Source organism: Punica granatum, chromosome 1 (assembly GCF_007655135.1).
Source record: "Punica granatum isolate Tunisia-2019 chromosome 1, ASM765513v2, whole genome shotgun sequence".
NCBI lineage: Eukaryota > Viridiplantae > Streptophyta > Magnoliopsida > Myrtales > Lythraceae > Punica > Punica granatum.
Window position 1 is genome coordinate 11,884,673 of NC_045127.1, and position 14,325 is coordinate 11,898,997.

The 14,325-nt window shown below is 35.3% G+C and overlaps 1 protein-coding gene across 1 annotated transcript; it reads right to left on the minus strand.

The window, feature by feature from the left end:
• Positions 1–3,351: 3,351 nt before the first annotated feature.
• LOC116212842 (acetate/butyrate--CoA ligase AAE7, peroxisomal) lies at positions 3,352–7,671 on the minus strand. The gene is made up of 4 exons (XM_031547560.1): positions 7,287–7,671; positions 5,171–5,761; positions 4,234–4,778; positions 3,352–3,970 (listed from the first exon to the last, which is right to left on the minus strand). Exons 1-4 carry the CDS (start codon positions 7,494–7,496, stop codon positions 3,619–3,621), a joined length of 1,698 nt encoding a protein of 565 aa, XP_031403420.1. The 5' UTR covers positions 7,497–7,671; the 3' UTR covers positions 3,352–3,618.
• Positions 7,672–14,325: the final 6,654 nt, after the last annotated feature.

Genomic DNA, 14,325 nt, shown 5'->3' on the forward strand with positions numbered 1-14,325 from the left:
ATTTATATATATATTTATATTTATATTTATATATAAGAATGATTAGATTTACTTGTCTAAATTGAAAATAAATTTAATTTAATTGCTAGAGGTAAAGTAATAAAATAGGATATGTCATAATTATAATATCAATGTTTATCACAATTAATAAACCCTAATCTATCTAAGGGGTCAGAGTGAGGTTGTTGGGTTGGGTGGATGAAGGTGAAGGTGATCAAGTTGGTAAGTATAGGCCTGGTTTTGGTTTTTTTGGTGCATGCCATGACTCCTTTCATAGTCTCATTGCATTTTCTTTTAGGGGTAATTTTTTAAAAACTCTTTGGGATGTGCATGGTAGTCCTAAGTATTGTTCTTGAAACCTCGTGTATTATCGATCATGTGCTCACTCTAAACCACTCATCCGACTCGATCATATTTTGCCATAACTTGATAAGAGCTACTCTTTTAAGCTAAATTCAATCATTTTTAGGCGAAAACAACCCCGTTGCCAACACATAGTTGGCTTGTTTCAGTTACAACATTTTCTACGTGCTCCGCTCGACTGCACCATGGCGCCATTTGCAAAGGATAACTCTTTGAGGTTGGATTCAAATTGAGATGAGGCAAAAAGATCTAGCTGCTTTGGGGGGAAGCCAGTGTATGATCCATCCAAGGCATGTGAGGATGGAAATGGTCTCCATGAGGCCTTCTACTAAATTGCAATTTGCGATTCCTAATAAGAAAAAGTAGAAGTGGGAAAAAGAAAAACAAAGAAACAAATCTTCTCTTCACCTTAAACAAGTGTCATTTTGAAGTATTTCTCTTTTCAGCAATCATTACTATATTTTGGTAACTCAATCGGGGTAGTTTCATTTCAGTCCCATCATTCGTGTCTAATTCTCATCGATTCGCGATCGTGTACTTGAATATGGACCATTTACACAGTCGTGGTAGATTCGGGCCAATACATTGCGCCAATTCTCCTCCAATCCAGACGATGATCCTTAGCCCACAAAATTCTATATATAAGCCCGATGACTTGTTCACTTATTAGAATCATTCAATATTTGGTTATAGCTGTTAGGGTATCACCATCAAGTTTGGTCCCCATTGAAGAAAAAAAACACCAAACCGTACACTCTCATGTGGCTAATTCTCCTCTCCTTTACCGACACCTCATCCCAACTTTTACTCCCAAGGGAATAGCAAACCGCACTTTTCCATGTGGATAGATAGTCTTTTCCCTCTCTTTTGTTCCGTGCGGAAAATATCATTGATCATATTGCAACACTTTGCAAGATAAGAAATCCCTAATATTGGTAACGAAATTAAAATTTGATTTAGTTTGATTTGAAGAGATGAATATAAAAGTAGTTAGAAAAAGTATATGAGAGAATTGATGAATAAATTGTGAAATTTAAGAAAAAATATTAAATAGTTCAAAGAATTTAGCGTTTAAAAAATTAATTTAGATAATAATAAGAAAAAGTTTGAGAGAGAGTTTAAAGAAAAAGATTTAAAAAAAAGTAATGATTGTATTGTTGAATTGAGAGGGAAATAAAATTAAGTTAAGTTATCATTGCTCTATTATCAAAAAAGTTTTGGTTAAAGTTGTTCTAATCCCTTGTACTAAGTGATAACTCAAATCAAATGGCGCAAGAAAAAACATATCCAAAGATAAGCCATTATGTCATCGGATCAGTTGCAGTCTGGCACGTAATGATATTCTCCTCCTTTTTATCACTTTTCTACCCAAGCATAGAGTTGAATACTGTCTTGCCTGGTTTGATTTTATGAAAATTTGACATAGCTATAGTCATCTGTACTAAAACATTATCATTGTCAGACACATTGAGTTACCATGACTACATGCTCTAATTGATTAATCTTAGAGAGAAAACTATCAATTTGGTCCTCAAAAGATCACATTTCCATCAATTTAGTCCTTCAAAGATTTTTACCATTAATATGGTGCTTCAAAGATCATATTACCATCAATTTGGTCCTTCAAAGATTTTTGTCATCAATATGGTCATTCAAAGATCATATTGCCATTGATTTAATCATCCGTTAAAAAAACTGTTAGAATTGCTTAATTCCGTCAAATAATTTCTATACAAAATAAAAATAAAAATAAAAATAGAAAAAAGTTAATTTTAGACAGAAGAAAAACTACTCACTCTCAGTCTCTCTCATACCATCTTTGTAACACTCAGTCTGTATATGTTCATGTTGGAAATGTATGAGTCTGCTTGGTCTCTTTGTTCTTCTTCTCAATATCAACGGGAAAGATGAAGATGAATGGAGATGGAGACTATCAGGCGGTTGATAGGATCACAGCGCATGTGTTGAAGTGAGAAATATTGTCGATTTTTTGTTTCGGTAGATAAATTTTTTTTATTTTTTTATAGAAATTATTTGATGGAGTTAAGCAATACTAACGGTGTTTTTAACGGAGGATTAATTTGATGAAAGGAATGATCTTTGAAAGACCATATTGATGGTAAAAATCTATGAATGACCAAATTGATAACAATATGATATTCAAAGGACCATATTGATAGTAAAAATTTTTGAAAGACCAAATTTGTGACAATATGAACTTTGAATAACGATATTGATAGTTTTCTCTTAATCTTATTAACTAGACATGAGGCGATTTAATATTATTCATTTGTTAACGAGTGTGTTATTTCAAAACTCGAACTACATGATGCGTATGAACCTTTAAAAAGAGTCGGGTATCCCGAACCGATTTAGACGCAAAAAGGTGTTCTTCGGACTTGATAGTTTTGCTCCATAAACACTACGAAAGCTGAGAGAAGAATGCACTGGAAGAAGGGTTGAATAGGTAAATGATGACAAGTAGCCGTTAGTCAATGTTTATCTAACTAACAGCCTCTTATATTAGATTTATTGCGGCCGGTGAATTGAATGCCTTCAAAACTTCGACCGTTCCAAACTTGTGAAAATCTTAATGACAATTATTATACTTATTTACACCTTGAAACACTTGTGGTGGGTTGGGCAGGACTAATCACATGAAAGATGAAATTCCAAAGATGCAGAAGCATACCACGTATTGCATAGACAAATGTTCGGCTTGCTATTGCCTTTTCCTTTTAACCCCGACCCTCGGAACTCGGGGCTCGCGAAACGGTTACAAAGCCAAGTAATTGTAGCTGTCTCTCAATTGTTGTCTAATAAGCCCACCTTCAGCCACAGGTTTGTCAATTGCAGCAATCAGATCATGTGTTTGCACAGTGTTCCTTTACTTGAGCACCAAAACCGGCACCGGCACGTTGCAAAGCATAGCGTAGAGGCCCGGTGAAAGGTAATTCCAAACCCGATTCTGGTGAATATATGGCGTGATAAGTTGAACACTGGGAATGGGCTTTAATTATTACCATTAAATGTCACAGTACAGGTCCTCCACAATCAAAGAACCATACATGCATCTAGAGACGCAACTATATCATCGAGAAATCTCCAATACGGAAAACACCCCCCCAATTGATACGGATGTTAAGCGGGACTTTGTAATGAGCAACGAGTGAGGCAGGGCTCGTTTAGAGATTTCCTGCTTCGGACATAGTCGCTCCATTATGTCGACCCAAAAGCAAACGAGGAGCTACTCTTTTATAGTTTGCTTAACTTGACAGGGCCCATCTCCTTCGCTTTGGCCCTTAGCAGATGCTTCTGGATCTTCCCCGTGGCCGTCTTCGGCAGCGGCCCAAAGACGACAGACTTTGGGACCCAGTATGCAGGCATCTTCTCCCGACAGAACCTCATTATGTCCTCAGCTAAACGACCCTCGTCGGACTTGTCCACCCCGGGCTTGAGCGTGACAAAAGCACAGGGAGACTCTCCCCATCGCTCGTCAGGCCTCGCCACCACCGACACCTCAAGTATTGCAGGGTGCATGTAAAGGGTGTTTTCAATCTCGACACTGCTGATGTTTTCGGCCCCCGAGATGATAATGTCCTTGGACCTATTGGTGGGAAAACCAGACAACAAATTTCAGGAAAAACATACTGCAGATGTGATCTCAAGAAATATGTACTATGTTTCAAGTTATGAATGAGCAACCTTACTCTCTTATATGTAACAAGCCCTCCCTATTTTGTAAAGTTCGATTTTATTTCCTAAAGCATTTTATTTCCTAGTAAATAATTTTATTTCCAAGTTTCTATGGCTCCTTCATTCTCAGGAAGAGAATTGACATCTAATTTGAATCAGTAAATTTTGCAATACCTGTCCTTGATCTCGATGTACCCATCAGGATGTTTCACAGCTAGGTCCCCTGAATGGAACCACCCGCCTGCAAAGGTCTCCTCATTGGCCTTTGGGTTTTTAAGGTAACCTTTCATGATGAGATTTCCTCGCATCACGATCTCCCCAATCGTTTTCCCATCGGCAGGGACTGGTTCCATTGTTTGAGTGCTCACTACATCAAGGAACTCGAGCCCAATGTACCGGACCCCTTGGCGGGCCTTTAAACGGGCCTGCTGCTCAAGGGGGAGGGAATCCCACTCCGGCTTCCATGCGCATATAGTGGATGGCCCATAGGTCTCTGAGAGGCCATAAGTGTGGGCGACACGGAAACCCTTCTCTGACATGGAGGCGAGGACCGAAGGCGGTGGGGCCGCGCCAGCTGTCATCACATGGACTGTCCGAGGGAGAGGGAGGATGGTTTCCTCAGGGGTGGCATTCACTATGGAATTAAGGACCACTGGAGCAGCACAGAAGTGCGTCACCCCATGATTGGCTATCGCTGAGTAAACTCCCTTTGCTGTTACCTGTAGACACAAAGTGAGGCACATTATATGATAGTTATAACAGCAAGCAAGACCACCATCGATCAAATGAAGTAACAGATTAAAGAGGCAGACTAAGGGCTCCTCGTGAATTCAAATTCAAATCAAGAAGCTGGTGATGGTTGGTATTACAAAAGACAACAAGATGCCATAAGACTAACCGAATTTAATGGACCTAAGGCTACACTTATTCAACCAAAAAAGAAAATGGCAGCACTAGGCTCAATCACATAGACAAATCAAGGTAGAGAAAGTAATGTAGGATCAAAGATAGTATTGCATGCCTTCATTTTTAAACATTAGTAAATGTATATCAAGATTTCTAAACCACGATCATGTAAGGCAGTAAACTGATTACAGAAGTCGCAGGCTACCTGTCGCATGCATATGCTTGTCCCACAGAGAGCTGCAAGTGTCCAAGTATAACACCATCCATTGCAATGGAACATAGGTAGAGTCCAGAGGTATATGGCCCCTTCAGTCATTTCCCATACAAGGGCACTGCTAAGAGACATTACATACGCCCCTCGATGGCTTAATACTACTCCCTTTGGACTGGCCGTTGTTCCGGAAGTATAGCCCAAAGCAATGCTTTGCCATTCATCTTCAGGTGGTCTCCAAGCATATGTTGGATCACCAGTTTCCAGGAATTTCTTGTATTCAACCGCCCCCTTCCCCAAGGCATATCTGAGAGCTTTCGGGTCACAGTTCTCATCGTCAATGACTATAACAAGTGGAGGCTTAAAATTGCCTTTGGCTTTCTCTGCCCATATTTTCAGAGCTTCCTCTGCTAATGGGAAGAATTCTTGGTCCACCATTACAACAGCAGCGGAAGAATGGCCAAGAAGAAAAGCGATAGCTTGTGCATTTAAACGAATATTAACAGTGTTTACAACAGCTCCAGCCATTGGAACTCCGAAATGAGATTCATATAGAGCGGGTACATTGGGAGCAATTATTGCTACCTGCCATTTCAAAATCATAAACATCAGTAATATGCTACATACATCTTAGGGAAGGGAACGCATCATGCATGGATATGAAAATGACTAGTGGTATCATGAGCATAGGCAACATAAAAGTATTAACAAGATAAGCCAAACTTTTGTAAAGCTTCGTCCGGAAGAGATTAAGCACCTGCCCCAATCAAGATGCACAATTCTAAAGGATTCCTCAAATAATCCACAGTTCAAGAGATTCTCACAATTAGATGTTTCATGCTTTTATTAGTTTCTCCAGAGCACCTGAGAAATGGTAGTGAAAAATCCAAATCTCTCAAACACTCGGCCACCCAAAAAAAAAAAAAAAGAATGTCCCAGTCAACAATAGAAAGCCTAAACTTCGGCATTAGCCAATCCACGGGATGGCAAATCTAAATCCAAGCTTCAAAAGAAGGTGGCAGGCAAAAACATCTTCCTTTCGTTTGCATGTCTCAGAAAGGAATTGAAGAAGATATAATAATTTTCCCCGTATAGAAAGACGAGAAATTGAAAACTTCATTAAATCAAATTTAATGAAACAAATCTAATGGAAACACAGGAAATGATACCATCAAGGCCAAGAAATTAATGGAGACTCCATCAGAAGGAAGGGAATGTAATGGCTACTGGTATGACTGAACAAGCAAAAAAGAAGCCAAGTATTGTCCAACGAGCTGGGTTTGAGCCTCGCCAAATTTGATTCAGCGGTATCATGAAAACGGGAAAAAGGTTTACTTCGGGTATCGCCGATCAAACTATAAAAATCTATTAAAAATGTTGTTTTAACGGTATAGAACTATCTAGATGACAAAAAAGGCAAAGCTTCCAAAAGTCCTCGACGCCGAGATTAGCATATGGAATGGAAAGACCATATCACTGACCAAAACCCATTAATCGCGAATCAGCAGAAATTATTCGGGATTTTTCCATTTTTAATTCTTAAGGGAAATAATATTTAGGTCGCTTTCCACTCCTAACTAAATGGGCCATTCATCATCACCCTACATGGATCATTTCACCTACCACCTGATCTTCATCTTTGATCATCATAATCAATCATCAATCCCAAGTCTATCTACAAATCATCAGTATTCAACCACAGAGCCCAAACCACGGGATACTTTATCCCCCAATGAATCCATTCCATGCATCAAGAGAAGTCGCTTGTCAAGCTGAATTAGTAATCTAGAATAGCTGGAGTGGGGTTGATTTCAGAGTTAAAGTAACTTTAATTTTGATTTTAATTTTGATCGTGCAAAAGGTGCATAAGGACAAATGAGATGTATTATAAATTTCACATGACAAACGTGCGTTTTTATTGTGTTAAAATGATTATTATGCAGGGAGTAGAGTTAAAATCGAAATTATGATTACACTAAAACCAAACGGGCCTAACCCACTCCACAAATCACTCCTACCTACACTCGAACTCCGTTCTGCTTCCGCCTCATCGATTTACTGCTCAGCAACCAAATACAGACAGAGCAAGAGAGAGAAAGAGAGATGTTACCGTGCTGCCAAGGCCGACGGAGCGCCGGTTGAGAGCGGAGGCCAAGCGGCGGCAGCGCTCGTAGGTCTGCCGCCACGTGTAGGAGACGCGGCCATGGACAATGGACTTCCGGTCGGGGTGCACCGTCGCGGCCCTCTCGAGGAACCACAGCGGCGTCAGAGCCGTGTAGTTGGCCCCGTTCTTGGGCAGATCATCGATGTCCCTCGCCATCCTCTCTCTCTCTCTCGTGAGTGCGACTGCTGTCAGTCGTCTGTCCTTCAGGCGCCTATATATAAGGCAGGCTTATATATATATGAAATAATCAATTCTAGAGAGAGAAAGAAGAGATAGAAAGCGGCTACAAGTTGGGAGGGGGAGAGAGATGTTGATGACGGAGAGAACTCTGCTACGTAATCTATCTGCCTCGCTGCTTTCTAGCAATTTGTTCGGAGCTCAACGCTGGTCTTGCCACAAAATGACCAAATTGCCCCCGTTTTCTTGCTCGAAATTTAATTCAATTCACCCTAACTAATTTAATTTGAATCAAGACGCTTTCCCATTTCATTCTCACTTTTAATTTCTTATCACGTTGTTCACATTTCTAAAATTTAAGGTCTACATTTTTTTTTTCTCCTCTCCTGCCCAGTCTTGTCGAGCGATCCTTAAGTAAGCCTCTTATACTTATCGATTGCGATAATATTTGTAATGGTACTACAATGATAAATCTAGCGATGAAGCAGCCAACCTTGAGCATTATGAGAATTAAACCAGGTAAATTGCTCAATGTTTTCTATTGCTGCTCGACCTTATATACATGATGCACCCACTGCTTCCATATAAAAGATTAATTTAAATAATTTAATACAATGTTCATTAATTTAATACAATGTCACATCGTGGCAACAAGCGGACGAGACAATGTTCCAAACTTTTAAGAAAAACCAAACTTTTCATTCTAAGAAATTATGTAAAAATGAGGTTATTACGTCAGATATTTTTCGGTATCATTCGTTTTTCAAATTTATCTCATACCTTAAAAATTACTCAGAAATATCCATGATTTACATTTGGTTCTAAATCTATTTTGGTATTAATTTTTTCGTCAACAATTAACGATATTGCTGTCATGAAACATAACTGGGTCTATTATTGTCACTGTTTCCCTTTAGCCAAGATCGATTTGAAAAAAAATAAAATCATATGATAAATTTGAGAAAAAATTAAAATATTGGGATAGGTTTGGAGCTCACTTACGTTTCATTGATGGCGTAATGAATTTGGAACAAAATGTAAATTATATGTCTTTTTTAATAATTTTTCAAGTATGAAATAAATTTGAGAAAACGGTAAAATAATGGGATATCGGCGCAAAAATCCTATAATAATTCAAGCATGATGAAATTTTATAGAACCTAAGGGCCTATTTGGTTTCATGATCAGATTTTAAAATCATGATTTTGATTTTATCTCTACCCACTACACAATAAAAACACACGTTTTTCAAGTCAAAATTATAATACTATCTCATTTGTCTTTTGCCCCTAATAATCCAATCCGATGCCCAACTCACAGATCGTGCAGTCCACCCAATCAAATGCATTCAACAAATATATAGACATATACATATACATATATAATAATTAATATGGAACGAGAGGCTTCTTTTTTTTTCTCTCTCTCTGTCTTTTTTCTAAAATGGGGAACCAGAGCATCGCTTCTCACTGTCACATGTAAGTAATAAGGATTCGGAATCCTTCCCAGTCACCCAGATCGGATTTTATCTTATCGGAATTTCCACCGGAAATGAAAGTAATGGCCAGAAGAATGACCCTTTCATCTATATAAATATATGTATAGATGTAGAGCACTACTATATCCTCAGACTCGGAGGCTCCGAATGAGAGACAAAGGAGCAAGCTTGTAATTAAGTGCAAGATGGAGGGCACTTCTTATTTGTTTCTCATTTGCAGGAATCGAAGGATTCCTTTCTCGGGGGAAATAAGGGCTTGTTTAGTTTCATGAAATAATTTTAGAATCATGATTTTGATTTTAACTCTACCCACTAAACAACAAAAACATTCAAGTCAAATTTATAATACAATTTCATTTATTTTTTTCCACAATAAAATCAAAATCAAAATCAAAATCAAAATTACTTTAACTCTGAAACCAAACGCCCCCTAATATTTTCCATATGCGTATAAACCTCCGACTCCGATGGTGAGTGGGACATTACATTGATTTTTTTTAATTATCATCAAAAGGATAGGTTTTTTAAAAAAAAAATTTCACCATATAAGGGCCTGTTTAGTAATTTTACCCTTGGGTATGTAAATTCAAAGCTGTTGGGATTGACGAATAATAGAAGAATTAGACAGCGCACATTTCCAATAATTAATTAATAATGTGACTAATATTTTTTATGTATATTAAAGGGGTGTAGTGCTTTGTTATAAAAAAAGAAAAAAAAGGCGGGTGCCAGTGTAACATTATGATGCATACTTTCCCTTAATAATTAAAATTTCAAATTTGATACAAATGGTAAATTATTCATACTTTTTTATTAGCTATCATGATTTTTATTTTATTATACTAATATTGCAGGCTTATCTTATAATTAAAAATAGTAATCCAATTAGTGAGAATTTAATTATTTCTAGCGTGTGCACATTCAACAGTATACATGAAGTTCTAACCTTAAAAACAAAAAACAACAACGGTTGAGCAATAAAGTCATATTTATATCTATATACAAAATCATAAAGTTTTTAGGTTAAAATAATAAATGAGGAACAGGTCGTGCTAGGTGAACTCCAAAGAACTCCGGTGATCTTCACGGTCCTTCCCGACGATCCCAAGGCGCACCGGCGACTTGGAACCAATAAGAGACTCAAATTTGGGGGCTTTCAAGTCCGATTTGACCTCAGATGATCAAGTTGCTATATGAATAATAAGCAGAACTTAAAGTGATAATTAGACATTTAGAAGAGAAAATGAAAGGAAAATGCAAATGAGTTTTAGTATGTAATAGTGAGGCCCGTAACAGCACAATGCTACGGGGAAGATATGCGAATTATTAATGTGGATGTTATAATCTATGTCAATTAGATTAAATCATATACTAATCAATAATCTACCGCGTAAAATAAATTCATTTTTTTGGTAGATAAAAAATACGTCATTAGAAGTCAAGAAATATATATGGTCCATTCAATACTTATGATAGAATTTGATGTATACTTAAGTTCATTTACAATGATAGATATTTATGATATATCATTGTATGAAGAACGTGCAAAATATTTTATTGAAATATTTTACGTTATTGAGTTTAACTCATCATTTTGTTCACACTATTTGAGCTTTTTCTTTTCTTTTTTAGATGTGAAAAGATATTCAAAAGACAGAGTGAGTGAAAGATATTGGCATAACGTCAAATTAAAAATAAGATACTCACTATATATCAAATTAAAGAAAAAAGGAGCAAACGCTATAAATGTGAATTTTTTTTTAAAAAAAGATACACTATAAATGTGAAAATAAATATTTTTTTACAACAAAGAGGGCACGTCAATTGACAAAACACCCTAACATTTTATTTGAGCATTTATTTATTCATTAAAAAGAAAATATTAAAACTCATATATGTTAATAGAGTAAGCTATATAACTTTCAATTATCTAAATACCTAGACTTACGTGTTTATTGTGAAAAAAATATTTCCTTCTCTAATTGACATCATATTGTCGAGCGATCCTTAAGTAAGCCTCTTTTACTTATCGATTGCGGTCCTACAACAATCTGTGCGCGATAATATTTATAATGTTATTATAATGATAAATCTAGCGATAAAGCAGCCAACCTTGAGCATTATGAGAATTAAACCAGGTAAATAGCTCAATGTTTTCTATTGCTGCTCGACCTTATACATGATGCACCCACTGCTTACATATAAAATATTAATTTAAATAATTTAATACAATGTTCATTAAGTGAAGTCCAACATTAAGATTAATTTAAATAATTTAATACAATGTTCATTAGGGTTATCAATGTCATGTCGTCGCAACAAGCGAGCCAGGCAATGTTCCAGACTTTTAAGAAAAATGAAACTTTTCATTCTGAGAAATTATATAAAAATATTATTATTACGTCAGATATTTCACAACATCATTCATTTCTCAAATTTATCTCATGCCTTAAAAATTACTCAGAAATGTCCATGGTTTACATATAGTTCTAAATCTATCATGGTATTAATTTCTCCGTCAACAATTAACGGTATTGCTGAACGTGGAAAGTAAGTAGGCCCACTCTTGCCACTATGACCCTTTAGTCGGGATAAATTTGAGAAAAAATTAAAATCATATGATAGATTTGAGAAAAAATTAAATCATTGGGATAGGTTTGGAACTCACTTACGTTTCATTGACGGCGTAATAGATTTAGAACAACATGTAAATCATATGTTTTTTTGAATAATTTTTCAAATATGAGATAGATTTGAGAAAACGACAAAATAATGGGATACATTGTGTAAAAACCCATATAAAAATTCAAGCATGATCCTCTCAAATGAAATTTAATAGAACCCAATATTCCAAATCGATGCCCAACACACATCGGGCAGTCCACCCAATCACATGCAATCAACAAATATATAGACATATACATATCCATATATATAAATTAATATGAAACTAGAGGCTTCTTTTTTTTTCTCTTTTTTCTAAAATTTGGAACCAGAGGCATCGCTTTCCATTGTCACATGTAAGGAATAAGGATTCGGAATCCTTCCCAGTCACACATATCGGATTTTATCTTATCGGAATTTCCACCGGAAATGAAAGTAATGGCCAGAAGAATGACCTTTCCAACTATATATATATATGTGTATTTATGTAGGGCAATGCTATATCCTGGCTCGGAGGCTCCGAATGAGACAAAGGGGCAAGCATGTAATTAAGTGCAAGATGGAGGGCACTTTTTATTTGTTTCTCATCTGTAGGAATCGGAGGATTCCTTTTTCGAAGGAAATAATATTTTCCATATAATTTATAAACCTCCGACTCTCTAATGATGAATGGCACATTAGATCGGTTTTTTTTTTAGTTATCATCAAAAAGATTGGTATTTTGTTCTTCACCATATAAGGGCCTGTTTAGTAATTTTACCCTTGGACTGGTAAATTCAAAGCTGCTGGAATTAGACAGCGCATATTTCCAATATAATAATGGGACTAATATTGTTTATGTATATTAAAGAGGGTGTAGAGCCTTATTATAAAAAAAAAAAAGAAGCAAAGGTGTAGTACTACTATGCATACTTTCGCTTTACAATTAAAATTTAAATTTTTTATAAATGGTGAATTATTCATACTTTTTTATTCTCTATCATGATTTTTATTTTATTATATTAAACTCGTGGATTTTTCTTGTAATTAAAAATAGTAATCTAATTTATGAGTATTTAATTATTTATGGCATGTGCACATTCAACGGTATACATGAAGTTGTTCCCTTAATAACAAAAAACAAAAAACAACAACGGTTGAACAATAAAGTCATATTTATATCTATATACAACATCATAAAGTTTTTAGGTTAAAATAATAAATGAGGAACAGGACGTGATAGTTGAACTCCAAAGAACGCCGGTGATCTTCACGGTCCTTCCCGATGACCCCGAGGTGCACTGGCGACTTGAAACCAATAAGAGACTCAATTTTGGAGGCTTTGAAGTCCGATTTGATCTCAGACGATCGAGTTGCTATATGAACAGTAAGCATAACTTAAAGTTATAATTAGATATTTAGAAGAGAAAATGAAAGAAAAACACGAATGAGTTTTAGTATGTAATAGTGAGACCTGTAACAACGCGATGGTACAGGGAAGATATGAGAATTATTTATGTGGATATTATAATCTGTGTCAATTAGATTAAATCATATACTAATCCATAATCAACCGTGTAAAATAAATTCATTTTTTTGGTAGATAAAAAATACGTCATTAGAAGTCAAGAAATATATATGGTCCATTCAATACTTATGATAGAATTTGATGTATACTTAAGTTCATGTACAATTACATATCATAAATATATATATGATTATACGAAGAACATGCAAAATATTTTATGTTATTGAGTTTAACTCCTCATTTTGTTCACACTATTTGAGCTTCTTTTTTCTTTTTTAGATGTGAAAAGATATTCAGAAGGCAGAGTGAGTGAAAGATATTGACATAACGTCAAATTAAAAAGAAGATACTCACTATATATCAAATTAAAAAAAAAAAGAAGCAAACGCTATAAATGTGAATTTTTTTAACAAAAAGATACACTATAAATGTGAAAATAAACATTTCTTTTACAACAAAGGGGCACACCAATTGACAAAACCCCTAACATTTTATTTGAGCATTTATTTATTCAATAAAAAGAGAATATTGAAATTCATATATGTTAATAGAGTAAACTATATAACTTTCAATTATCTAAATACCTAATCTTTTGCGTTTATCATGAAAAAAGTATTTCCTTCTCTAATCGATATCATATTGCATTTTGTGTTTGGTTTTGGAGTTGAGTTAAGTTGAGTTTTGGTTTTAATTGGTTTGTAATGATTTTATTATTAAATTATGAGAAAAAGTGTGAAAAAATAATGAATAGTGGAGAGAAAGTAATGATTGTGTCATTGAATTGTGAAAAAAGTAATAAATAGTTGAAAGAATTGAATCGAATTATTTAAAAAAGTTTTTAAAAGGAAAAAGTAATAATTGTATTGTTGAATTGAAGATAAGTGGAGTTAAGTTGAGTAGAGTTGAGAATTTTTTTGAAACCAAACACACAGAAACTTGAAGACCTGTTGTGAAATCGACAAAAAAGTACGTTGATTGGAATAGTTTATGGATTGTTTACTAAAAGTATTTTTGGCACCTAAAATTGTATTAATTGTTAAAAAATAAAAATAAACGAAGGAAAAAATAAAATAGGGGGCAAAATGTGTGATTGGGAACGGATGGAATTGAACTCGAGACCACAAAATAAGTGGAAAGGG

What these genes read in the sequence shown, in the direction of transcription:
- LOC116212842 (XM_031547560.1), bottom strand. Translation starts at nt 7,496, where the DNA reads ATGGCGAGGGACATCGATGATCTGCCCAAGAACGGGGCCAACTACACG. An exon ending in CAAGCATATGCATGCGACAG is followed by an intron (nt 4,779 to 5,170) that starts GTAGCCTGCGAC and finishes TTGTGTCTACAG; the next exon opens with GTAACAGCAAAGGGAGTTTA. An exon ending in TACATCGAGATCAAGGACAG is followed by an intron (nt 3,971 to 4,233) that starts GTATTGCAAAAT and finishes TCCCACCAATAG; the next exon opens with GTCCAAGGACATTATCATCT.